This window comes from Otolemur garnettii, unplaced genomic scaffold, assembly GCF_000181295.1.
Source record: "Otolemur garnettii isolate 467f Iridium unplaced genomic scaffold, OtoGar3 scaffold00226, whole genome shotgun sequence".
Lineage (NCBI taxonomy): Eukaryota > Metazoa > Chordata > Mammalia > Primates > Galagidae > Otolemur > Otolemur garnettii.
Window position 1 is genome coordinate 40,461 of NW_003852621.1, and position 24,767 is coordinate 65,227.

Consider the following 24,767-nt stretch of genomic DNA (forward strand, 5'->3'; position numbering starts at 1 on the left):
TTCAATGACATTGACACAATTGAAGTCCCCTTTGGGGGGGATGTTTTCTAGAAATGAATCTGAGAGATAGACACACACACAGATCTCCCTTTCATCCTAGGTGATGCTGCTGAATTCTTTTTGGATTGCTTTTCTGACTTATGAATACTGAAGAACCAGACCCTTTTTTCCCCCTCTTTGCTGTCGGTATCTCATTCCTGGCAGGGATGAAAAACAAAAAATGTATTTGTTGGGGCTTTTGTAGTTTAATTGTTTTGGTAATGTTTTTTTGTTGTTTGTTTTTAAATGGGGTTTTGCTCTGTTGCCTAGGCTAGAGTGCAGTGGTGCAGTTATAGCTCACTGTAACCTCAGACATCTGGTTTCCAGTGATCCTGCCTCAGCCTCCTGAGTAGCTGGGACTATAGTTGTTTATCACCATATCCAGCTAATTTTTTAACATTTTGTGGAGATGGGGTCTCCCTAGGTTGCTCAGGCTATTCTTAAACTCCTGGCCTCAAGCAGTCATCCTGCCTCAGCTTCCCAAAGTGCTAGGATTTCAGTCATGAGTCAACACACCCAGTCTGTTGGATTATTTGTTGTTATTATTATTATTTTTTTTTGGCCAGGGCTGGGTTTGAACCCGCCACCTCCAGTATATGGGACTAGTGACGTACGCCTTTGAGCCACAGGTGCCACCCATTTATTATTATTTTTATCTGATAAAATGCCATCAAGTTTCTGGATTCCATCTGTAGTTTGTTATAGCTCCATTTCTTTTTCTTTTTTTTTGAGACAGAATCTCAGTATGTCACCCTGGGTAGAGTGCTATGGTGTCACAGCTCACAGCAACTTCAAACTCCTGGGCTTAAGCAATTCTCTTGCCTCAGCCTCCCAAGTAGCTGGGATTACAGGCGCCCACCACAACACCCAGCTGGGTTTTTTTTTGGTTGTAGTTGTCATTGTCATTTGGCAGGCCCAGGCTGGATTTGAGCACACGAGCTCCAGTGTGTGTGGCTAGTACCCTAGCCGCTGAGCAACAGACACCGAGCCGTATTATACCTCCATTTCTTATGTTTCTTTTCCAGTGTATGAGAAATAAACCACCAAAAAATACCATTGAAACTAGGAAAACTGGAAGGCAGATGAAATGCAAGAATTTCATTCTTGCTTTAAAAGCAAGATAACCCTTTTGTTGTACTAATGAAAGTATTAGCTTTTGAATTTGTCTCCTTTGTTAAAACTTATGGGCTTGGCTCGGCGCCTATGGCTCAAGCGGCTAAAGCGCCAGCCACATACACCTAAGGTGGCAGGTTCGAATCCCCAGCCTGGGCCCGCCAAACAACAATGATGGCTGCAACCAAAAAATGGCCAGGCATTGTGGCGGGCGCCTGTAGTCCCAGCTACTTGGGAGGCTGAGGCAGGAGACTCGCTTGAGCCCAGGAGTTGGAGGTTTCTATGAGCGTGATGCCATGGCACTCTACCCAGGGGGATAGCTTGAGGCTCCGTCTCAAAAAAAAAAAAAAAAACTCAAGGGCTTGGCATTTCTTCTTTGTCATGACATTAAGGAACACAATTGTGATTGAAAACATAGGCCATATTGCTTAGGTTTGAGTTTGGAGTCTGTCTTCAGCTGCATAACTATGGGTGGGTTGCTAAACTTTAATTTGTTTTTCTCTGAGAATGGATAATAGTACCTAGGGTTCTTGTTAAAGCTTAAATGAGTTAATATAGCAAAGCAGCTAGAACTGTCCCTAGCAAGTACAATATAAGTGTTAACTATAGCAGTAATAATTATTGTCCTTGCTGCTATTTGGGTACTTTAGATATGAATTTTCCAAGCTGGTTATTCTTACCTAAAGTAGGTTACCACAATATCATGGTGCAAAAGAATGATCAAAAATTAAAACAAAATTTGATACATGTAGCATATGGGCTACTGTCAGAGTATTGAACAGAGCTTTGTCCACTAGCCTTGGCAGTCCTTCTTCCTCTTTGGGGACACCACTCTGCCCAGACCTGTCAGCTTTGTCAGTGCTTTTTGTTATCCACACTTACTCCTGTTACTTTTTCTCTTTCTTACTCATTTTTGCCTATCATGCTCTTGGCATACCATTTTCCTGTCTCCCCCTAAAAATGTCTTCAAGAATACACATTTGAATTATAGACCTAGCAATCCTTAGGTTATATGTATCTATCTATTTTTTTGCAGGCATATATGGTGCTGGTTGTCTCATTACAGAAGGATGCCGTGGAGAGGGAGGCATTCTCATTAACAGTCAGGGCGAGAGGTTTATGGAGCGATATGCCCCTGTCGCGAAGGACTTGGCATCTAGAGACGTTGTGTCTCGATCAATGACTCTGGAGATCCGTGAAGGAAGGTCTGTGATTAATATCCAGAGATGTCTGAATTGGGGCACATGGATACAAGTACCTCCTTTTCAGTTGTTACCTCTTCGGTGACTGTTAACATTTAAGTATTTTAAATTCAGGTATTCAAGTATTTTTTATTTCAGGGTAATACGATTATGTTATGTAATTTACACATGACAGGTAAAAATCAGAGTTGTAGCTGTGTCCTGTACCCAGGGAGTATGCCCTATTCCATGCATTATACCCACTGGGTGGAAGCTACTAAACCCTTCCTTCCTCCCCACCTATAGAGGTTAATTAAGATTTTCTCTACTGTGGCATATTTACATTTTAGCGTCTAGGCTATTATTTCTGTGTGACTATCAACACCTCTCACCCCAGAGTTAGCTTTGTTACTTATTGACTATCTTCTGTTATTTGTGATACTTTTCTCAAGACCCACATTTTGAGAATTTAAGCTGGTATTTTAATGTCAATCTTTCTCAAATCTGGAATGTAATATGTCTGTGTGTGGTGGACACTCAGTGTGAGAGGGAGAAACACACCCCTTCCCCAAATGAAGGCAGCATATGAGCATTCAGTGGTGGTGTGTTTAGCACCCACAGGTATTAAGGTGTGTGGGCTAGTTGTCTTTAGCAAAGCAACTTAAGGCTTTTCTGTTGCAAGACCTTGTTCTTTAATGTAGTGACACTTGTTAAATATCTTCTGGTATGGCCTTTAGAGAGTTACATTTTTATATTAAAAGAAGAGAAGTCAGTGGCTTTTTAGAGTACAGATATCTGTCCATATCCGTGGGTTCCACATCTATGGATTTAACCAACCATAAAAACAAAATAAAATTGCATCTTTACTGATGATGTACAGACTTTTTTTGGTCATTACTGCCTAGACAAAGTAATGTAACAACTATTTACATGGGATTTACATTGTATTAAGTGTCATAAGTAATCTAGGGATGTTTCAGTAGTATATGCTAGATTATAGGTAAATATTATCTTATTTTATACAGGACTTGAGCATCTATAGATTTTTCAGTCCGTAGGAAGTCCTAAAATCAATTCATCATGGACACAGAGGGATAACTATTTGTCATAGAGAACTTAATGCATTTACTAAGGAAAAGGTAGCAAACTGATCCCTAAGACTGGAGTGTGAATTCAGTGAGGGCAGGGTTTTTTCTCACTCTGTCACCCTTGGTAAAATGTCATGGTGTCATAACTCACAGGCCCTCAAACTCCTGGGCTCAAGTAATCTTCTTGCCTCAGACTCCCAAGTAGCTGGGTCTACAGGTGCCTGCCACAATGTATAGCTAATTTTTCTATGTTTAGTAGAGACAGGGTGGTCTCGAACTCCTGAGCTTCGGCAGTCTACTTGCCTAATCCTCCCAGAGTGCTAGGATTATGGGTGAGCCACCACTCTAGCTGAGGGCAGGGGTTTGTTCCTGTTCTTGGCCATGACCCAGCACCTAGTATCATCCCTGTTGTGCAGTAGATGCTCAGAAAAGATTTGATGTAAGAGTGACCATAAGTGAAGGGGAGATTTTTTTTAGTGTCAAAAATGTTGAAACTTACATGTTTCGATGATTTTGTATTCTCAGAATTTCTACGCTTACCATTCTGTGCCTTACGTTATAATGTTCCATTTTCCCAGAGGCTGTGGCCCTGAGAAGGATCACGTCTACCTACAGTTGCACCACCTACCCCCTGCGCAGCTAGCCACACGCCTGCCTGGGATTTCAGAGACAGCCATGATCTTCGCTGGTGTGGATGTCACCAAGGAGCCAATCCCTGTGCTGCCCACTGTGCACTACAACATGGGTGGCATTCCCACCAACTACAAGGGCCAGGTGACAGTACCAGGCCCACATTGTAGTTTTCACTAAAGATTTTAGAGAAAAAGATATTTTCTTTTAAAAAGTACTGTGGTGTGTGACAGATTAACTTTAAATTATTCTTACTGGAGGGTTGAGGGAGGCTGGTTGTAGTTCAGTTTTTACTCCTTAATAGTTCATTATAAATTTCTTATTTCTTCTTAGTAAACAGTCATAATATCATTCGCAGTTTTCTCCATTTTGTGGTTACTTTCCTATATGATCTTGTGTTACCTGGTAATGGTCTTTACAGTTAGTAAGGTGAGGTGTGTGAGAGTTGGGTTCTCTCTTCATGGTGAGCAGTGGATGGAGAGTCTGGAGTGCTCACACCAAGGACAGAGGTGGGTGGTGAGTCAGGTCGGGGGCAAGGTCCTAAGGAGCACTGGATGTGGTGGAGGCCATTTGGCCTACTCAGTATGCTGAGTGTTCAGGGGCAAAGGGGGAAGTGGGGCACCTTCTGGGATTCTTGCTAACTTCCTCCCCTTCTCTGACAGATGGCACAGATGCCTTATTTAGGGAGACAGAGGTACCTTGAAATTTTATCTGAAATCTGCTTTTCCACAGGTCCTGAAGCACGTGGACGGGCAAGATCAGATCGTGCCTGGCTTGTATGCCTGTGGGGAGGCTGCCTGTGCCTCAGTGCATGGCGCCAACAGGCTTGGGGCAAATTCACTCTTGGACTTGGTCGTCTTTGGGCGAGCATGTGCCCTGAGCATTGAAGAATCTTGCAGGCCTGGTACGTGTTTTCTTCAAGTAGTTAGGCAGTGTCAGAGGGCAGAGGTTACAGAGTCTGGATTTGTTGTTGAAATGTGCTTAGTGATTGTACAGAGGTAGTCTGGGGTTTTTTCCCCTAGGAGTGAGGAAACTGAGATGCTGGGACTAGACACAGCCTAGACAGGGGTGGGGGTGGGGTTCTTTTTTTTTTCCTTAGTTAAGCAGGCCTGGGTGTGAACCCACCACCCCTGGTGCATGGGGCTGGCGCTTTAACCATTGAGCTATGGGTGCCCATAGACAGGGGTCCTAACAGTTAAAAAGGTAAATACTGGGGGTCACATTTTGTTTCTTCTAGTTATTAATATTGTGTTCTGCTTAGAAAAGACGTTATTAGGAAATTGTTATTTTGAAGGTAAACTTCCCTTCAAAGTTTATTGCATATTACTTTCCTGAAATAAATTACTTACTTGCAATGAAATATTTTAAATAGTATGCATAAATGACTATATAACTTCTTGGTACTTAGAAAAATAATTTAGGCCACTCTAAAAAAGTATAATTAATCTTTAATAAAGGAAAAGGGATAACAAAATAAAAGATTGGATGTTGGTTCCCATCATCAGTGATACAATGGGTTTTGGTCAGTGGTTTTCTTCTTGGGGTAGCTTAAAATAATGTATAGGAGAAAAAGTGCCATGTTCTCAAAGTCTGAGTCCACATCGTACACTAGGAGCAGTATAGTTGCCATTTCTCTGACCTACAAGGATTTCATGGCAGCTATCCAGCCTCTTTGCTTCATAGGGGATATGGTGCAGGAAGCACCCAGCCTAGGTTGTCCCATTGTATTTCACAGTTTTTGTTTTTTTGAGGCAGAGTCTTGGTTCTCCTGGGTAGAGTGCTGATGCATCATCATAGCTCACAGCAACCTCAAATTCCTGGGCTTAAGTGATCCACCCACCTCAGCCTCCCAGAGTGCTAGGATTACAGGCGTGAACCACAGCACCTGGCCACTGCAGCTGTTTTTATAGAGCAAATTTTTTTGTATGGATTGAAATGATGATACAGAAACTAGCACAGTTTTATTGTACTGTTAACATACTCCTTTATATGTTTGTAGTTAGAAAAATGCAAAGAATAAAGGCAGGTTACATTTCACATACTGTCTTGTATATGACCATAGCTCAGGAGCCAGCACATGCAGAAATGGCTCCTCATCCTGAGTCCTTGCTGGTCAGCTGCAAAGGCAGGGCTCAGATCTGTCTTTCCTGACACCACAGGCAATGCTTGTCCCACTTGGTAATCCTGTACTTTGTAGTGGTGAGGACCAATGCCACTTCTCTTAGAGCAAAGCAGAAATTCAAGGTTTTCTTTCTTTGAAAATGAGAAGTCTCATAAGAATACCTTATACTTTAACATCCTACCTATTTGTTTTTTGGAGATAGTCTCACTTTGTCAGCCTCAGTAGGGTGCTGTGGCATCATAGCTCACAGCAACCTCAGACTCTTGGGCTCAAGCAGTTCTCTTGCCTCAGCTTCCTGAGTAGCTGGGACCTTAGGCACCTGCCACAATGCCTGTCTGTTTTTTTAGAGATGAGCTCTCACTCTGGCTCAGACTGGTCTTGAACCTGTGAGCTCAGGCAATCCACCCACCTTGGCCTCCCAGAGTCCTAGGATTACAGGTGTGAGCCACCACACCTAGCCTCTTTTATAAACTTTTTAAAACTCAGAAATAAGAAGGAACAAACTGCTCCCACACACAGAGTCTAACGTCCCCACACACGCAAATCTCTTTATATGATATGCTGGAAAAGGCAAAAAACTGCAGAGAAGAAAAGTGAGGAGTGGTGCCACAGTTATATGCAATTACATTCTGTGTTGGGCCTTAACACAGCTCTGTGCATATGAAAACTTTAAAAAACCTACACTGGACATTGTGAATGTATTTTGTTATATCTTAATTATGCTTTAATTTTTTTTTTTTTTTGAGACAGTATCACTGTGTTGCCCTCGGTAGAGTTCTGTGGTATCACAGCTCACAGCAACCTCTAACTCTTGGGTTTAAGCAGTTTTCTTGCCTCAGCCTCCCAAGTAGCTGGGACACAGACACCTGCTACAAAGCCTGGATATTTTTTTGTTGCAGTTGTCAGTGTTGACAGGTCTAGGCTGGATTCAAACCCACCTGCCTCGGTGTGTGTGGTTGGTGCCCTAACCACTGAGTTACAGGTGTCATATGCTTTAATTTTTAAAAAAGAAAAGAGAGGAAAGAAATGTTTCTACCACTCCTTCCCCCAAAGTATGACTCTTTTAAACATTTAAAAAGTTTAATCCTGTATCTTCTATTTTGAGGGGTTAAAAAAAAATTTAAATCCTATTACACATTCCAAATTGTATATAAAATCAGTACATTGTATCCCATAAATGCAGTAATGTACACAGTTATGATCTAATAAATAAAAATAAATCCTATTACATATGCTGATTATGGTAGTGGTTATACACATCTGTGTATGTGTTAAAATTTGTAGAAGTGGGCTTGGTGCCCCTAGCTCCGTGGGTAAGGTGCCAGCCACATACACTGAGACTGGTGGGTTTGAGCCTGGCCTGCTAAACAACAATGACAACTGCAACAAATTACTGGGTGTTGTGGCAGGTGCCTATAGTCCCAGCTACTTGGGAGGCTGAGGCAGGATAATTGCTTAAGCTCAAGAGTTTGAGGTTGCTCTGAGCTGTGATGCTATGGCACTCTACCCAGGGCGACATAGTAAGTCTCTGTCTCAAAAAAAATAAATAAATAAAAAGATTTAGCGCCCATTCCTTAGTGATTAGGGCACTGGCCCATGCACTGTGGCTGATGGGTTTGTACCCGCCCCGGCCTGCTAAACAACAGTGACAACTACAACAAAAAAATAGCCAGGTGTTGTGATGGGTGCCTATAGTCCCAGCTACTTGGAAGGCTGAGGCAAGAGAATTCTTAAGCCCAAGAGTTTGAGGTTGCTGTGAGCTGTGACACCATGGCACTCTACCGAGGGTGACTTCATGAGACTCTGTCTCAAAAAAACAAAAAAATTGTAGAAGTGCACCAAATGAAAAAAGTCAGTTTTACTGAATGGTCAATTTTTAGAACATCATAAACAAAAGGAAAAGCAATAGCCTTCCTAGAAGCGTTCAGGTGAGTGGGCAGCACCCTGGTTCCTTGAAGAGGGTGGGCTGGGAGTGAGAGACCTATGTGTCTCCTGCATTTCTTACCTCCTATATCCCATGTGTATTACCTGTTGAAAAAAATGCTTTTTAAAAATTGTCATCACAAAACAACCTTGAAAAAATCCTTACAATCTCTTTTTAGAGTGAGAGGTAGATAGGCACAATGACTCACACCTACAATCCCAGCACTCTGGGAGGCTGAGGTAGGAGGATCTCTTGAGGCCAGGAGTTGAAGGTTGCAGTGAACTATGCAACCTAAGAATCACTTGAGCCCTGGAGTTGAAGGGTACAGTGAACTATGATGTTGCTGCTGCACTCCAGGCTGGACAACAGAGAGAGACCCTAGCTCTAAAAAATAGAAAGGTAATAGCTGCAGATCTTCAGGACTACGTAAGGGCATGCGAGTTAGAATCAGCAGACAACAACCAATATACACTGTCACCTCCCTTCTCCCTGCACACCTGAGAACTTTGGGGTGGTCAGCTCCTCAGCACTGCTATCTGGATGGTATCATTTTCCTCCTTAGTAGAGTAATAGTATAACATCTATTTGGGTACGTATTTAAGTTTTTTATCTTGGGGGTGCTTTCTAGTTTGTTCATTCCAAGATTACTTATTGGAGACCTACTATATAACAGCATTTTTCTTCTTTATGTATGATCTTTAAAATTGGTCCCAAATCGGTAGCTGGTTCTTTGGAGAAGGGCGGGCCAGGCTATGTGTTAGCTTGGGTTACTGCTGCCTTTTCCAGACTCCTCGAATATCTGATACACATTAGTGTGTCATTCTAAATCCATCCGGTTTTTCTGTTTTCTAACAGTTGAATTCCAGCTTTTTTTTTTTTTTAAGGAGATAAAGTTCCCCCAATTAAATCAAATGCTGGAGAAGAATCTGTCATGAATCTTGACAAATTGAGATTTGCTGATGGAAGCATCAGAACATCGGAATTACGACTCAGCATGCAAAAGGTAAGAGCCTGGGCTACTCTGAACAGACACTGGCTGCCTGGCTGACCCTGTACTGGTATATGGAGGTAAATAGCAGTAGGACATAGTCCTTCCTGTATCAAGTAAGAATACAAAAGAAATCAGCAGTCTGAGTTAGATAAAAGTACCAAAGTCCTTTGCCACATGAAAGGCTGAAGGTCAGCAGTCTAGGACGGAATTAGCAACCGCAGGGCATCAGGGACAGCCTGCTCTGGTTCACTCCTGTGTGCTGAAGCCAGGCTTCCACCCTCTGACTGTTGTAGCCTAAAGGAGGAGCAGTGGAATGTCAGAGCAGCACAATCCTCTGCTGGGCAGCTTTCTCTTAGCAGGTTTCCTGAATATCATAACAGGATGCTCTTGCTTACATCTCTTGCTCAGAAATCAATCGCATGGCCATGGTTAGCTTCCAGTGACTCTGGATGTGTCTTTACTGGGCCTGCTACTGCCCCTGAGGAGATTCAGAAAGGAGGAGAGTGGGCACTAAGTGAAAGCTGACCCATGTAGCATGTGCTGTCCAAGAGTTGGCCTTCTGGACTAGGACTATTCATTGGTACCTTCTGTGATGATAGAAATGTTCTGAATCTTTGTTGTCCTATATGATGACCACTACCCATACATGGCTACAGATCACTTGAAATGTGATCAGTCTTAAAAAACTGAATTTTCATTTTCTTTCTTTTCAATTTTTCATATAAATAGCTATATGTGGTTAGTGTCAATGCATTGAAAAAATGCGTTTAAATCAATTAAATAGGAAATAATGAAATTCTTCTAATACGGGGATAATGTTTTGTTTGGTTTTTTTATTTTTTATTTATTTATTTTTTTGAGACAGGGTCCCTCTCTTTTGCCCAGGCTGGACAGCAATCAGTCTTCCCGCCATGTTCCCCTGAATAGCTAGGACTACAGGTGTGTGCCACCATGCCTGGCTAGTTTTTCTGTTTTGTTTGTAGAGTTGGGGTCTTACTGTGTTCCTCAAGCTGGTCTCAAACTCCTGTTCTCAAGTGGCCTTCCCTCCTCAGCCTCCCAAAATGCAAGGATTATAGGCGTGAGCCACTGTGCCTGGCCCATATGTTTATAGGGATTCTTGTCTGTGAATGAGATCTCTGTCTCCTTGAGGTTGTTTATAAGAATTTCTTCATGTATTTTCTTCTTCTTTTTTTTTTGTTAGAGCAGGAGTCCTCAAACTTTTTAAACAGGGGCCAGTTCATTGTCCCTCAGACCATTGGAGGCCGAACTGCGGGCCCCAGGACAAGTCGACTGCTAAGCAGGACAGGCAGTGGTGGCAGCAACCTCAAACTCTTCGGCTCAAGTGATTCTTTTGCCTCAGACTATATGTGCCCACCATTATGCCTGGCTATTTTTAGAGATGGAGTCTTGCTCTGGCTTAGGCTAGAATATGAGCATTTTCTAAAAAGAAGTCTATTGCTTTAGTCACATTCTGAAGAGGGAGTCCAGTGGCACACACTTAGAGACCACCAAAAGAGATAAGATTACCCTCTACCATTCTCAGGTCTAAGTGTTTCTGTCTCCAGATGGACTGGGCTTGAGGGAGGCTTCATGGAGCCAGAAGAATAACATGAGTAGAGGTACAGAAGGTCAAGTGATGCTCTGCAGAACTTCAGTACGTCAGAGGCCAGCAAGGACAGGTGTAATCATTGCGTTTGGTAACAGGAACCTTTGTGTTAGGATGTAGATATGGCACATTCATCAGATTTTAGAATGGGAATACCTCTAACAAATATACCTTGAGATGCTAGAATTAGCACTGAACAAAGACAAAAGTTCTCAATACTTGTAGAATATGCATACCAATGGGGAAAGTAATTTTTTTGCTGATTCTGGCTAATATAGTAATGATGAAAGAAATGTGGCATATATGGAAAATAATAGGTAATATTATTATTTATAAATATGCTTTCCTAAAAATTTCATGAGAATAAACTGAAAAACTAATAGAAATAGTGGAAAAATGTAGTGAAGTGCCTTGATATAAGACTTATATGAAAAAATGAGTAACTTTTCAGTGTGGCAGGGTTATCCAGTCAGAGAACAATAAACATCTCATTCACATTATAGTAATAACATGAAATGCCTTGAACAAACTTAACCAGAAACATTAAAATTGATAAGAAAAAATATTTGACAACTAAGGATGGGAAAGAATGTTCAGTGTTTTCTAGATTCTAAGATACAATATTTTTCCATTTATTCTTCCTTAAAAACCATTAAGTTGATGATGTACATTACACTTTTACAATTATGTATTGTCTAATGAAAATTAGATGAAGTGCCCCCAAATGTTGGTAGAGGAAGAGGTATTCAGGTCAGCAGAACATAGCAGAGGCCAGAGATAAGGGGCCTTCCGCACGTAAGAAAGAGGTTTCTCAAGAGTCAGAGGCTTCCCAGGCCCCTGACTTTTCCCACTCCTTGATGACCTACTGTTTCTGCACTACTGCTCATCCATGTATCATTTGGGCAGTGTCACTGGGCAGAGCTGTGCTGGTTCACGTCACATTACCACCAGACCGCTTACCAGGTGACCTATGGCCCATACCAGGCAGCTCATTTGTCCAGGGCTTGGAGATGACACTGCCTGGTTCAGAGCATTGTGCCTCACAAGAAGTCTGCTTAGAACCACAGACACTGGCTTTGTTCCTCAAACTCTGTAAATGATGTATGTGGACCTGTGTTAAGACATACATGTAGCAGAAACAGAAAAAGCTTTAATCAAAATTCATTTTAAAATTCAGAGTAATCCAAGTGCAGTGGCTCAAGCCTACAATCCCAGAATTTTAGAAGGCTGAGGCAGGAGGATCACTTAAGGCCAGGAGTTTGATGCCAGCCTGAACAACATGGCAATACCCCATTTTTACAAAAAATAAAATTCAGAGTAATAAACTGTCATAGTCTGAATTTCCTAGTTTTTCTGTTTAATTGAGATAAATATTTTACGTAAAATGAAATTGAAGTGAGGATAAGTTACGGTGATGGTCTTACTAGCAGAAAAACACTTAGGTCTAAAGGTTAAGCAGTTCTTAGTATGGCTTCTGTAGATTAAAAGTTTATAAATCTTGATATTTGTGTCACAGTCAATGCAAAATCATGCTGCAGTATTCCGTGTGGGAAGCGTGTTGCAAGAAGGCTGTGAGAAAATCAGCCAGCTCTATGGAGATCTGAAGCACCTGAAGACATTTGACAGGGGTGAGCAGTCAGCATGTGGCTGAGGTGCTGCCTTCTGCGGGTTGGGCTGTCTGTTCTGTCAGGCATTATTGGGGGGGGGAGGGGGTTGGGGGGGGGACTTGCCCAGGCTGGATGGCCACAGGGCTGTGTGTGTTAGCCCTGTGGATCCCACCCTCCCATGGGCCCTTGTGTTGCCACCAGGAATGGTCTGGAACACAGATCTGGTGGAGACCCTGGAGCTACAGAACCTGATGCTGTGCGCACTGCAAACCATCTATGGAGCAGAGGCACGGAAAGAGTCACGAGGTGCTCATGCCAGGGAAGATTATAAGGTTTGCCACTCACGGAGCCCCACGTGAACCTGCTGTTTCTCCCATCTGGTGTTACTCACCCCACCCCTGCATTTTCTCTGCCTTTCGTTTGATTTTCCCAAAAGGAAGTTGAGAAAAATGCTTTTTTTTTGCATTTTTTTCCCTGATAATTCTCATTCCTTTGTTCACTGTCTTCAGTATGAGTGAGGCCTTTTTCTTTGCTTGAATCAGCACCCAGTGCTGCCAACAGCAGCATCTCAGCAACACATGCCTTACTTTCGCCAGTGCTGGGGTCAGGAGGGCAGCCAGAGTGGCTGGGAAAGACTGCTTTACTGGACTGAAATGATGATGGGAAGGTCATTTCAGACCTGCCTCATGTGTAGAAATGGTATTACAGATCCTGATCCTCGGTCACTTATTTTTTAGATGAACTAATTTTTGTGGGGAGCACCTGTGTCAATTGTGCCAGAAAAGAGTATTTAATAGCAAAAAAACATGGAAAGGGAAGCTTGGGGGGCAGGTCCAAGTGCAGGCAAAACTATGTCAGCAGAAGGTAAAGACTTTCCAGAGCCAGACATGCAGGCTTGGGCTCAAGATGGCATGTAGTTGCTGACAACAGCCTTTCTAGTCAGCTCAATATGAGTGAATGAGAAGACTGGTTAACCAGGAGAAATCAGATTTTTATTTACTGTGAAATTTTATTGATCTGTCCTGCACTGGGGCTTTGTCCTGGGACTCAGTGTGAAGGAAGAGATTGATGAGCTGTCTGTAGTGTGTGCAGAAGGACTGGCAGCTTCTCCACAGTTGGCTGCTCATGGGGCTGAGATGAACGAGTCTTTATTTCATTCAGCTGCAGCATATACACAGGTGGGACCTAGGCGAACTTGTCTGTAATCAGATATTTAGAAATTAGGGATGGTTGCAGCCTTCTCTCTGTTCATCCCACCTCTCTCAGCACAAACAGCCAAGTGTTTGGGTTTGGGGGAATATTTTAAAGAGGCTCTTACATGCCTTATCCATTGCTGTGTGCACAATTTTCCTTAATATTATTCAGCTTCTTTTTTAAGAATTTTTGAGAATTTTAATATAATTGCTAAAACATTTAAATAAAGCAAACAGAAAGAAAAGGGTTGAGGCAGTCTCCCAGAGTACAGAGTAAAAAAACAACAAACTTTGAGGTACATAAAGGATTTTATCTAATAGAAAATACAGAAATGGATTACTCAGGACCCACACTGCTGGCTTCAAACTTCTGACCAGCTTTATAGCCTTGGTAGGTTCTGAACTTGTCAATGGTGCCAGCTTCATCCGCTAAAGTGAACATGAACATGGAAGAGGTCCTGGGGTATGGGAGGCTGGTCTTATGTGTGTAGTTTCAATGCTAGACATGTTTGCTGATTACATTGCTGTTGGAGTAAGAAGTGTGTTGGCATTTCTGGCCCAGGTGCGGATTGACGAGTATGATTATTCCAAGCCCATCCAAGGACAGCAGAAGAAGCCCTTTGGGGAGCATTGGAGGAAGCACACCCTTTCTTACGTTGATGTGAGCACTGGCAAGGTACAGTGCTGGCAGGGAATTGGGGGAATGTCTTGTCACCATGCACATTGCGCCTGTTTCCCTGGCATGAGCCATATGGCAGTTGCTGGGCAGGGAGCACACTTGCTTCATCAAGACCTGGTAGCAAGAGAGAAGGGAAGTGAGCAGGAAGCCACAGGCCTTTGGGTTTTGGATGCAGGTACGGGGTTTCCCCGAAAATAAGACGTACCCAAAATAAGCCCTAGCAGGATTTCTGTGCATTTGTTAAATATAAGCCCTACCCTGATAATAAGACCTAGTGATGGGCATGGCTATGCAGATATGTATTTTGGTGAGGAGCAGTAAGGAAGACTGGAATACCTTTTATCTGCCATAGCTCCTTTCTCTGAGCCGTTGGCCCTTGGACGGGTGCACATGTGGTAACCATGGTTGCAGGCATCCTATTGCGCGTGTGCAAATGGCTACCGGAAAGGAGTTCACGCATCACTAGCCCCAGCCCTACCAACAAGGTCGGTTCCTCCTGTCAGGTTCCAGAAGAAGATGACTTAACTCTATTTCAATAAATGTAGATTGTTGTATTAATAAAAATAAGACATCCCCTGAAGATAAGCCCTATATTCTTCTTGAGAAAAAATAAATATAAGACAGTGTCTTATTTTCAGGAAAACACGGTACTACCAAAATGTGCCTGGAGGTGACTGCAGGGGAGCCTAGTAGATGAGGAGCCTGTGGGCACAGCAGAAACATAGACACTGAAGAGGAGCTGGAGTGGGCTGTGCACTAGGGGGTGGCCTGTTAAGGTTGCAGTAAAAGGTTCTGCTGAAGCATAATTCACCTGTGGAGCATTGAGATTCAGAAATAATGAAGATACAAAGTTTCTACTGTTAAGCTTTTCATAGCTTATAAGAGATAATCTTGTAATAATTTTCCTGTGTCTACAGAAGTTAAGATGAACTCTGCCATCACTTATGTAGTGTACCTCGTGTGTCTTTAATTTAGGCAGTTTGTCATTTTCAGAATTTATCATGAAGTCATTTTTCGAATAGTGTATAGAAGTCAGACTTCACTTCTTTAGCGCTGCCTATTTTTAATAGCATTGTTGGGGGGGTTTGTGATTATAAAAGAAATGCTTATTTTACAAAGTAAAAAGGAAACAAAAGCCCATCAATCTGAGATAACCCATTACCGTTTTGAAATATTTATAAGCTTTGAGTGTAGGTGTACACACTTTTCATTTATGTGTACAAATTTATGGATATGGGTTGAGTATCCCTTCTTTGAAATTTTTAGGATCAAAAGTATTTCCGGTTTGGAATATTTTTCGATTTGGGAATATTTGCATTATACTTAACCAGTGGAAGCCTAGTAAGTGCTCCAGTGAGCCTTTCTTCAAGTGTCAGGTTGCTACTCAGAATGTCTCAGATTTTGGAGCACTTGGGAATTTTGGATTAGGGATATTAAACCTGAATAATTTTAAGTAGAAAAACACTTTTTAACATAAAGTGTGGTTTCACCTCCTGTTCGTGATGTGAGCATTTTTGTAAAACATTTAGAATCTTACACTGTATCATTTTAATTACTCTGCTCTACTATACAGAGTTGTCATCATTTACATGGTTCCCTGTTGCGCATGTAGATCATTTTCTACTTTGTTACTGAAAAATACTCCAGTGAATACCTTTAAGTTCCCACAGCTGTAAATCTAAGTTTTTTCAAAAGCAAATAACACAGGAGATGGCAATTTGTGCATTACTTACCACTAATTCTTTTTTTTTTTAAGGTCACTCTGGAATATAGACCTGTAATTGACAAAACTTTGAATGAAGCTGATTGTGCCACTGTTCCACCGGCCATTCGTTCCTATTGATGAGAGGAAATTCATTGATCACGGAATCTGCTTTTGTAATTATGTATAATAGCTTACACACATGTTTATGTCACAGCTACCTTTATAAAATGCTGCACTTGAGGGAATAGTGAGTACATTTGAAAAGCAGTTTTCAACCCAGCACCCAAGGAATGCTGGAGTTAGCTTTATCCCTTGCTGGCTTTCTTTTTTTTTGAGACAGTTTCACTCTGCCATCCAAGTTGGTGTGCCATGGTGTCAGCTTAGCTCACAGCAACCTCCAGCTCCTGGGCTCAACTGACTGTCCTGCCTCAGCCTCCCAAGTATCTGGGACCATGGGAACATACCACCACACTGGCTAATTTTTTCTATGTTTTTGGTAAAGATGGGGGGTCTCCATCTTGCTCGGGCTGGTCTCTAGCTCAAGCAGTTCTCCTGCCTCAGCTTCCCAAAGTGCTGGGATTACAGGCATGAACCACCATACCTGGCACCTTGCTTCCTTCTTGTGAAATGATAAGACTGGGCCCAATTCTTAAATGAAGCATAAATGAATAAACTTTCTTTTATTTCCAAATATCCATTTAAAATATTGTACTGTTTGACTTTAGGCATATTTGTTGGCCTGAAATATCAAGGGTGATTATCATATTCTGTTACATTAAAATCTAGATATTTTGTTGTAATTTAAAAAATTAATTTTGGTTCGTGACAGCAAATGAAGAAAACTAATGTTTCCTCCTTGTTCCTGGCTGATGGCTTACTGTTCTCAATTATTTAAATAACTACTAAATGAGATGACATGGAAGTAAATGGGTTTATTTTTTACTTTTTAAGCTGTTCTTTTCATAATACAATGAATTTATTTTTTCCAAAGTTATTACAAAAAGATAACTGTACTATAAATTTTTTCCTTAAAGTCTTTCTGGTAAGAAAAAAAAAAATTTTTCTTTTTTATTTTTTTTGAGGCAGAGTCATTGTCACCCTAGGTAGAGAGCTGTGGCGTCGTGGGCTCACAGCAGCCTCAAACTCGTAGGCTTAAGCGATTCTCTTAACTCAGCTTCCCAAGTAGCCACAACGCCCAGCTATTTCTTTTGGGAGTAGGGAGGTTATAGTTGTTGTTTGGCAGGCCGGGGCTGAATTCAAACCCACCATCTCCGGTGTATGTGGCTGGCGCCCTAACTGCTGAGCTACAGGTGCCGAGCCAAGAAAAATTTTTCATGAAGTACCCTCGCATTAACTTTGCATTTGACCTGGGAGAGGACCATACAGAGGTCAGACTTTAGGGACCAACAGACTGCATTCCTCTTACCTACAGTGCCCAGCAGTGGTTGTATTCTTCAAGTGGTGAATTCCTTATTTGTTCCTTGTGCTAGGCACTGGGAAAATGTTGGGATGTTATGGAAATTAAAAGTAAGTAATGGAAGGGGCCCTTGACAATCAGGCAGAAATTCTGGATATGATGAATACAGAGCCAATGTCAATTTAGGTTCTTGACCAGAAGTGACACAATAAAAGCAGGTTAGTGGAAGTCTACCTAGCCACTAAAAATGTCCCAGGAGTTTTAAGTCCATTACATATGTATATTATATTTAGGTTGCCCCCCCCTTTTGAATAATTTAATGTCTTTGTTGGCAGTTGAGTGGCTGGTATATTACGTACAGGAAACAATGGCTGCATTGTGCACATATAACAGAATGCTTCTCTGCCATAACAAGGAATGAGTTGTTGGTACATGGGGCAGCTTGAATGAATCTCATAATCATTCTGCTAAGTAAGAGAACCTAAATAAAAAAGAGGATGTGCCTGTGTGATTCCATTTATGTAAAGCCTGGAGGGCAGATCAGTGGTTTGCTTGTAAACTTGGAGGGGTGGAGAAATTATAAAGGGGCGAAGGAAACTTGTAGGTAGAGTATGTTTATTATCTTCTGCTAATTACACCTTAAGAAGAGTATAGTTTTTGGTTAAAAATGCTAACCAAAAAAGGGATTCTAAGATAAAGTTCTCATCTCTATGAGGGGTTAACATCTGAAAGTTTACCATCAGGATTTCAGGAACTGTTGGATACAGAGACTCCCATGTGTTGGAACACAGAATGTTATACCTCCACCGAAGAGGATTTGGCACCATCTAACAAAACTACACATGCAATTACCATTTGGGCCAGCAGTTATAGGAATCTACAAATTATTCATTGTGTAATTTGCAATATTGGAAACTAAAAACATCTGTCAGTTGTGGATGAGGCACCTTTGTTCATGCAGTTAGGGGAGAATTGAGGAGGACCTGTGAATGGTCAGTTGCAGACAGAAGTGATCAAAGTCAAAGACAGAAGTGCTTCCTTTTCTCCTAAAACTCTAGAAAGAAAAAACACTAAAGTGGTTGCTATGGAGAACAGGGGACAGTGGCGCCAGTGAGCCTCTAAATACACTCCGAGGTAATGCACTAGATTGTGAATTCATGTTTGTATTGGGGTTTTTTGAGACCAGGTCTCCTTCCATACCCCAGGCTGGAATACAGAAGTCTAATCACAGCTCAACTCAGCCTCACACTTCTGGGCTCAAGTGATCCTCCCGCCTCTGCATCCCAAACTGCTGGGATTACAGGTGTGAACCACCACAACCTGCACCATGTATGTATATGTTTTACACATTACTAATCTGAAATTTTTAAAACAATCTCTAAAATTGAAAAATATAATCTGAAATAAATGAAGCCAATTCCCTTGGATTGAATTCTATGGACACTGGCCCTGACAGACTAATTTGGAAGGTGATCCTGAAAGGAAATGGAGGTCAGACAGACAAGGGGGCAGGAACCAGGGCGTATTGGGGAGCCAGTTCCCTCTGTGGGCAGCTTGGGTTCATGCTTATCTGTGGGAGCTGGTCCTTTTCTTCACTAGGTGCACATTTCACAAGTCAGCTGTCGATTCCAGGCCCTCTCAGCCTGTTCCAAGGCACACTGCTACCACCAGAGAAGCCCCCTAGGCAGTCTCAGATGCTTCTTGTATTAGAAACCAGTATGATATATTAAAAAATAAGAATTCAAACAAAACATAATTTATCACTTTCAGAGGTAACTAGGGCGTTAACTCCTCACACAAAATGTACAATTAAAATAAGTTAGTGTCCTGCCTTTTCCCTGCTATCTAGGGTAACTTAGTTGATTAGGAAAAGGTATTACATAAGACTTAATCAAAATAAATTAGTAAGGAATGGCAATTTAAAAATTACCATTTTGTAACCCCAAATGTGGTGGTTCTTTGGCTGGAGCATGCACTAGAACCAACTAAAGGGACCCTACACCAGTTCAGAAGGTCCTGGTTGGGCCTGAGGGCCTGTACTTCTAACATGTCTAGTGGCCCACTTTGAAAACCATGGAAGACATGAAATAAAATGACATGGTCCAACAAACATGGAAAAAGGACAGGTGGGAGAGTGCTGACAACCTTGGGCAGCTTCTTCCCAACCACTACTTTAATGAGAAAATAAATGCCAACGTATTTTGTAAACTTCAGTGGAAGTGTTAGGAGGCTCATATCTCAGGCTGAAAAGGAATTTGTGACTCAGATATTAGGTTTTACAGCAAGTTTATTTTGCAAGAGATGAAGAAATGCTGGCCCCCAGATGAATGGCTTGGACTTTTACTGCAGAAAAGAATTAGAGTAGTTGTTGCAAAATGCTAATAGGTGGTATTTTTTTTCTTCTTTGCTATCCTGTCTTACTGGACTTCTCAGAATGTGGTCTGGTAGATGTAGAGAGGGGCTACATGCTCTTTTCTGTCTGCTCAGTACTATTCCAGATCTGTAAAACAAGCTCTTAAAGTCTAGCCATAGGTGGTTAAGCAATCAAAAGGGTAGTTGCATATAATTTTTTTTTTTCTGGTTACAGATGGTTTACTACCATTGCTGTCCTTTAAGGAAGTATTAGTGTGGGTGTCTGAGCAACATTTGTTAGGACAATGAATTAAAAACTAGGACAAGTACCCCTGATGGCAAGGGCCCATTTGGTTCAAAGAAATAAGTGATGGGATGATTTCCTTGTCTACTAGTTTTGAACCAAAGACAAGCATTTAAATTCCATTAATATTGAGACCAAGATGATCATTGGGGAATGGGTAGTCTGGAAATGTAAATGTTTATGGTACTCCACTAATTAATGAGCCACAGGTCAGAATGTTTTATGTTAAAAATGTTTTGTAGATATGTGTTTCAGAGTTTAAAAATGAACCCACACATTTGGTTGGGGAATAGACAAAGAAATAAAAAAATTGGTTCAATATGAAAAGTAGAATACAGCCTAAAGGGAAAATATAATTTCTAACATGGATCAAATGAAGCAAAAAGATATAAAGTGTTTCAGACATGCCCTGGCCATTGCCATAGCCACAGCCACAGCCACACAGCTACTTATATGCTTTAAATTAATTAAAATGACAATTTAAAATCCATTTCAGGTACTTAGGGGCTCCCTCTGGTAAGTAGCTGCCATACTGCACAGAGTGGACACAGTGCATCAGCCAGCACTGATACAGACATTTGCTGATACCCTTTTACATTAAACAACATATATTTGACAAATTATCTACTCAGTGAGAAGCCCTAGTTAAATGAAAAGAACTCATAATTCTGACAGAGCATATTGGAAAAACAGGAACCACAGGAGAAAGTATCCTTGTCATCCTTAGACAGGAAGGGGACTGTGCAGGACAGTCTGCTATCACTGGAATTATAGCAGGAGGCTAAAAAATAGAAATTGAGTATAAAACAAAAGCTCAGCATGCAGATGTTATGACACAGCCATCAGGGACTCTGTGAGAATAAGATGAATTTGAGTGGCTTCAGATGGATGCCAAGTTAAGTGTGTGTACAAATACATGTGGACAGAGGACAGGATGGTCACACAGCCTTTTAATAAGTATTTGTTGAGGGCCTGTTATGTGCCAAGGACATAGGAACAAAAAGGTACACTACAGAAAGCATTCAGAACACTAGCACCAGAAGGAGCCAATGCTTAGAAAAATATTTTCAAACTAGCTCAGGGAAATTAGACCAAAGGAAAGACTGGCCCAGTATTTGGATATATGATGTGATTGATGTTAATGTAGGGAGCACAGAGTGTTATCTTTCAGTTAATTTCTTGACTCCCAGAAAGTGTGGAACAGAACTAGTTTGGAGGAAATTGAATCCAAGATATAAGCAAGAAGATAGTGGCACCTCAACGCTTCATTTAGTTGATTCAGCAGCCAGAGCCAGATGACCTGCCTTTCTGGCGGTCTCCATTGTACCTTCCTGCACCTTTGTAGGTGGTGACAGGACCCAGGCACAAAACTATGGAGAGGACTCATAAGGTTGTCCCCTAGCACCATAACCCAAAAGCCAACAGGATGAAGACTCAGAGCTAGAGATTCCTTAGAGATCATGGTTGCAGTAAAGGAAAGGCCTGAAGCTGCAGTTTGTGAATGTATCAGGCCAGTATCTTTTGTTTTTCTAGACTCAATTATCTCTACGTTCAGATGGGCAGGTATGCAGTTGCTTTTTCTTTAAACATTAATTTCATAGTAATTAATCTCCCTTTTAAGCCACTGAGATGATTAACAGTAACAGCACAGAAAGATGTGGAGGCTTGAAACTCCTCTTACTGCCTGTTTGATCTTGGGCAAATTATTTACCTTCTGTGAGCTATGGTTTTCTCATCAGTAAAATGTGGATGTGGTGACTTGGGTTGGCGAGGATTGAACAAAGTAACATCAGGGTGGATTCTAGTTGGTTGCATTCAGTACTTAGTTTCTGTCTTGAATGAATGTGTTTCCCACCCCAACAGAACTAAATGGAAGGCAGAAAAGAGCACTTTTCCGTGCCATGGGTGATCTTGACTGTGGCATTCCAGGTTGGAGATCTGGCCAGCACTTGGTGAAGCCCAGCTGCAGGGAGATGGAGGCTGGGGTCTATGCACTGACTGACAGGTTTCTTACTGAGGTAATGGAAAACTTCCAAAATGGGTTGCAAATCATAGTTGTTAATATTTGCAGAGTTCTGGAGAATAAAAAAGAACCAGAGATGGGAGGGGAAATAAAGATGGATTTCAGAAACTAAAGATCACAGAGCTGTGGAAGATTCTAGAAAGGAATATTTAACAAGTGATGTGAATACTTTATGAAGAGAACAAGAAACCATTTGGATTCACTAGGTCATGAAAAAAAAAAAACAACATTGTTAAAGAGGTCTGTAGATTACAACAGTAGGTGAATGCCAAAGCCAGCGACAGAGTATCTTCATTTCTTTGAAGAATTTGAGAACTCTTATGTATATGTCCCACAGACAAGAGAGAAAGAAAAATGGGCTAAAGGATAATAAAGTCGGGAAAACTGATAGCTGATCAGATCTGTGGCTGTGCCTGTAGTGCTAAATAATAGATCAGTGTCCACAGGGAAAAAAGTCTCAGGTGCATCTGATAACGGCCGCGTCCTTGGCTCTGGGTCCGCCCAACACTGTGGCAGAAGAGGCGAGAAGAGCCCCGGTAGAAAACCGCAATTGTTCTGAGGACGAAAAATACTCAGCCAACATCCATTGAATTAGGAATGAAAAATGTGAAGAGCCAGACAGCTGAGAAGCCACCTGTCCAGGTCGGGGGACTGGGCGACGCCAGCCACGCCAACACTGGAAACGCTCCGAGGCTGCGGATACCACGCATTCTTTTTCGTCCCAGAACGTTCACCTCCCAGAATTGCCCACGCCCGCAACTTTCACTTCTGCCACAACCTACCATCACCACCACCTCAAGTCCCCGCCCCGCGCGGAGATAGCCGGTTTTCCCGAAGAGAGCTATCCTAGTCCACAAGCCTCCTATCCTGCGGCCAAGAGACCGCCCCGGCGCTACCCGGCAACTGCGTTGCGAAGAGATTGGCCATGCGGGGACCCGTGACCTGGCGGGAGTACGCACTTCCTGTGCCCCCGGAAGTGGCGTAGCGCCAGGCTTTGCCCCCGGCAAAGGCGGAAACGGAGTTGTCCCAGCGGAGTAGCATTGCCGCCGGAGCCGCAGCATAGCTGTGTGCCTCGGCCCATGGCCTCCTACTCCTACCGCCCTGGCCCCGGGGCTGGCCCCGGCCCTACTGCGGGCGCGGCGCTGCCGGATCAGAGCTTCCTGTGGAACGTCTTCCAGAGGTGAGGCCTGGCGGCACCCCTCCACGGTCTTCTGCCCCGTCCCCCTAGGGCTCCCTCCCTGCCTCTTACCCCGTCCCCCTGGGGCTCCCTTCCGACCTCCTTCCCCGACCCCGACCCCTCCCCGATCTCCTGCCTTGTCCTTCTGAGGATCCTTCCTGGGGTCCTATTTTGTTCCTTCCCCGGCCTTATACACCGTCTCCCTAGGGCTCTCTCCCAATCTCATACCCGGTCTCCCTGGGGCTCTCTCCCGATCTCAACCCCGCCTCTTTGTCACCCCTACCCGGTCTTTTCCCTGGCCTCCTACCCTGTCTCCTTGGGGATCCCTCCCGGCCTTTTCCGTCTTTTCCTCGGCCTCCTAACCCGTCCTCCTGGGACTCCTTCCCATCCTCCTATCTCTTTGCTCTCCCCGGTTTCTTACTCCATTCCTCTCCCCAAGCTCTTATCCCCTTCCTTTCGTCTGCCTCCTGCCTGTGCCTCTCGGCTTCCTCCTGCTCCTGCCCCGTCTCCTTCCTTGTACCCTAGCCTCACTCTGGCCCTCTCCCGAGATGCAGAGTTCTCCACAGAAGCCCCAAAGTCGAGGCCGCAGGATCTTGGGGCTCAGCCTTTCTTCTCGTCCCAGGAACCACCAAATGCAGGATCTCTGGGGAACACTTGTGTTAAGAGAGTAGAAACAGGGAGACCTGGCGTTTGTTTGGGGCAGGTGATCTTTACGAAAGTGCCTTCTTCCCCAGTCTTTTTCTTTCTTCTCTTGTTTTTTTTTTTTTTTTTTTCTGGAGACCGTCTCACTTTGTTGCCCTCGGTAGAATGCTGTGGCGTCACAGCTCACAGCAACCTCCAGCTCTTGGGCTTAGGGGATTCTCTTGCCTCAGCTACCCGAATAGCTGGGACTACAGGTGCTCGCCACAACGCCTGGCTATTTTTTTGTTGCCGTTTGGCTGGGGCCGAGTTCGAATCCGCCACCCTCGATCTGTGGGGTCCAGCGCCCTACTCACTGAGCCACAGGCACGGTCCCTCTTCTCCAGTCTTTCTACTGAGTGAATGAGGAAAAGGTGATTGATTCATGGCCAAGGAATGACTTAATTCTCTGAGAATTTTTTCCTGTTTGTGAAAAAGAGAATATGGTTCAGGGGTGAATTTAGATAAGCTAGGGGAAGAAACAAGGGGAAAGACTGAAATAGGGACATAAGGGAGGAAAGATGATTAGTCTCCTAGGGACTTTGGCTGGGGGCATTTACTTTAGTGGAATGGAGGAGTATAATATTCTAGCATAGAAAAGTGGAAGGTCTGCTAGAGGGAGCATTCCAGAATTAATGTAGAGTTGACAAAAGAGTTAAGCATATGTTTTGCTCTTCCTGCACTTTTAATCACCAGCTTAACTGGTCTTTTTGATTTTATAGGGTTGACAAAGATAGGAGTGGTGTGATATCAGACAACGAGCTCCAGCAAGCACTATCCAATGGTGAGTGGGGCCAGTGGGACCTGACCCTCAGGATTAGTGAATTGCAAGCCTGATCTACTTGCGGTAAATAACTTCCTCTCTGGAATTTATTTTCCAAGTACAAAGACATCATTAAGACAAACTGTTTTTACTGTTCTGTGGTAGAGATGTTTCT

General features: G+C 42.8%; 2 protein-coding genes across 6 annotated transcripts in view; both read left to right on the forward strand.

The window, feature by feature from the left end:
* SDHA (succinate dehydrogenase complex flavoprotein subunit A) overlaps nt 1-18,561 on the forward strand; it is a 30,861-nt gene extending 12,300 nt beyond the window's left edge. Inside the window, exons 8-16 of one of the 4 annotated variants that reach the window (XM_023508177.1) lie at nt 2,189-2,357; nt 4,000-4,195; nt 4,784-4,955; nt 8,982-9,100; nt 12,211-12,322; nt 12,503-12,633; nt 14,057-14,170; nt 15,930-16,051; nt 18,501-18,561. In XM_023508177.1, the coding sequence (XP_023363945.1) occupies nt 2,189-2,357; nt 4,000-4,195; nt 4,784-4,955; nt 8,982-9,100; nt 12,211-12,322; nt 12,503-12,633; nt 14,057-14,170; nt 15,930-16,016 (1,100 nt within the window). In that variant the 3' untranslated portion in view covers nt 16,017-16,051; nt 18,501-18,561. The other 3 variants (XM_023508178.1, XM_012812862.2, XM_003802004.3) reach the window with 3 other exon arrangements.
* Nucleotides 18,562-22,914: 4,353 nt separating this feature from the next.
* The window catches only part of PDCD6 (programmed cell death 6), a 24,656-nt gene continuing 22,803 nt past the window's right edge, over nt 22,915-24,767 (forward strand). Inside the window, exons 1-2 of one of the 2 annotated variants that reach the window (XM_012812864.2) lie at nt 22,915-23,154; nt 24,552-24,613. In XM_012812864.2, the coding sequence (XP_012668318.1) occupies nt 23,054-23,154; nt 24,552-24,613 (163 nt within the window). In that variant the 5' untranslated portion in view covers nt 22,915-23,053. The remainder of the gene's footprint in view (nt 23,155-24,551; nt 24,614-24,767) is intronic. The other variant, XM_003802005.3, reaches the window with a different exon arrangement.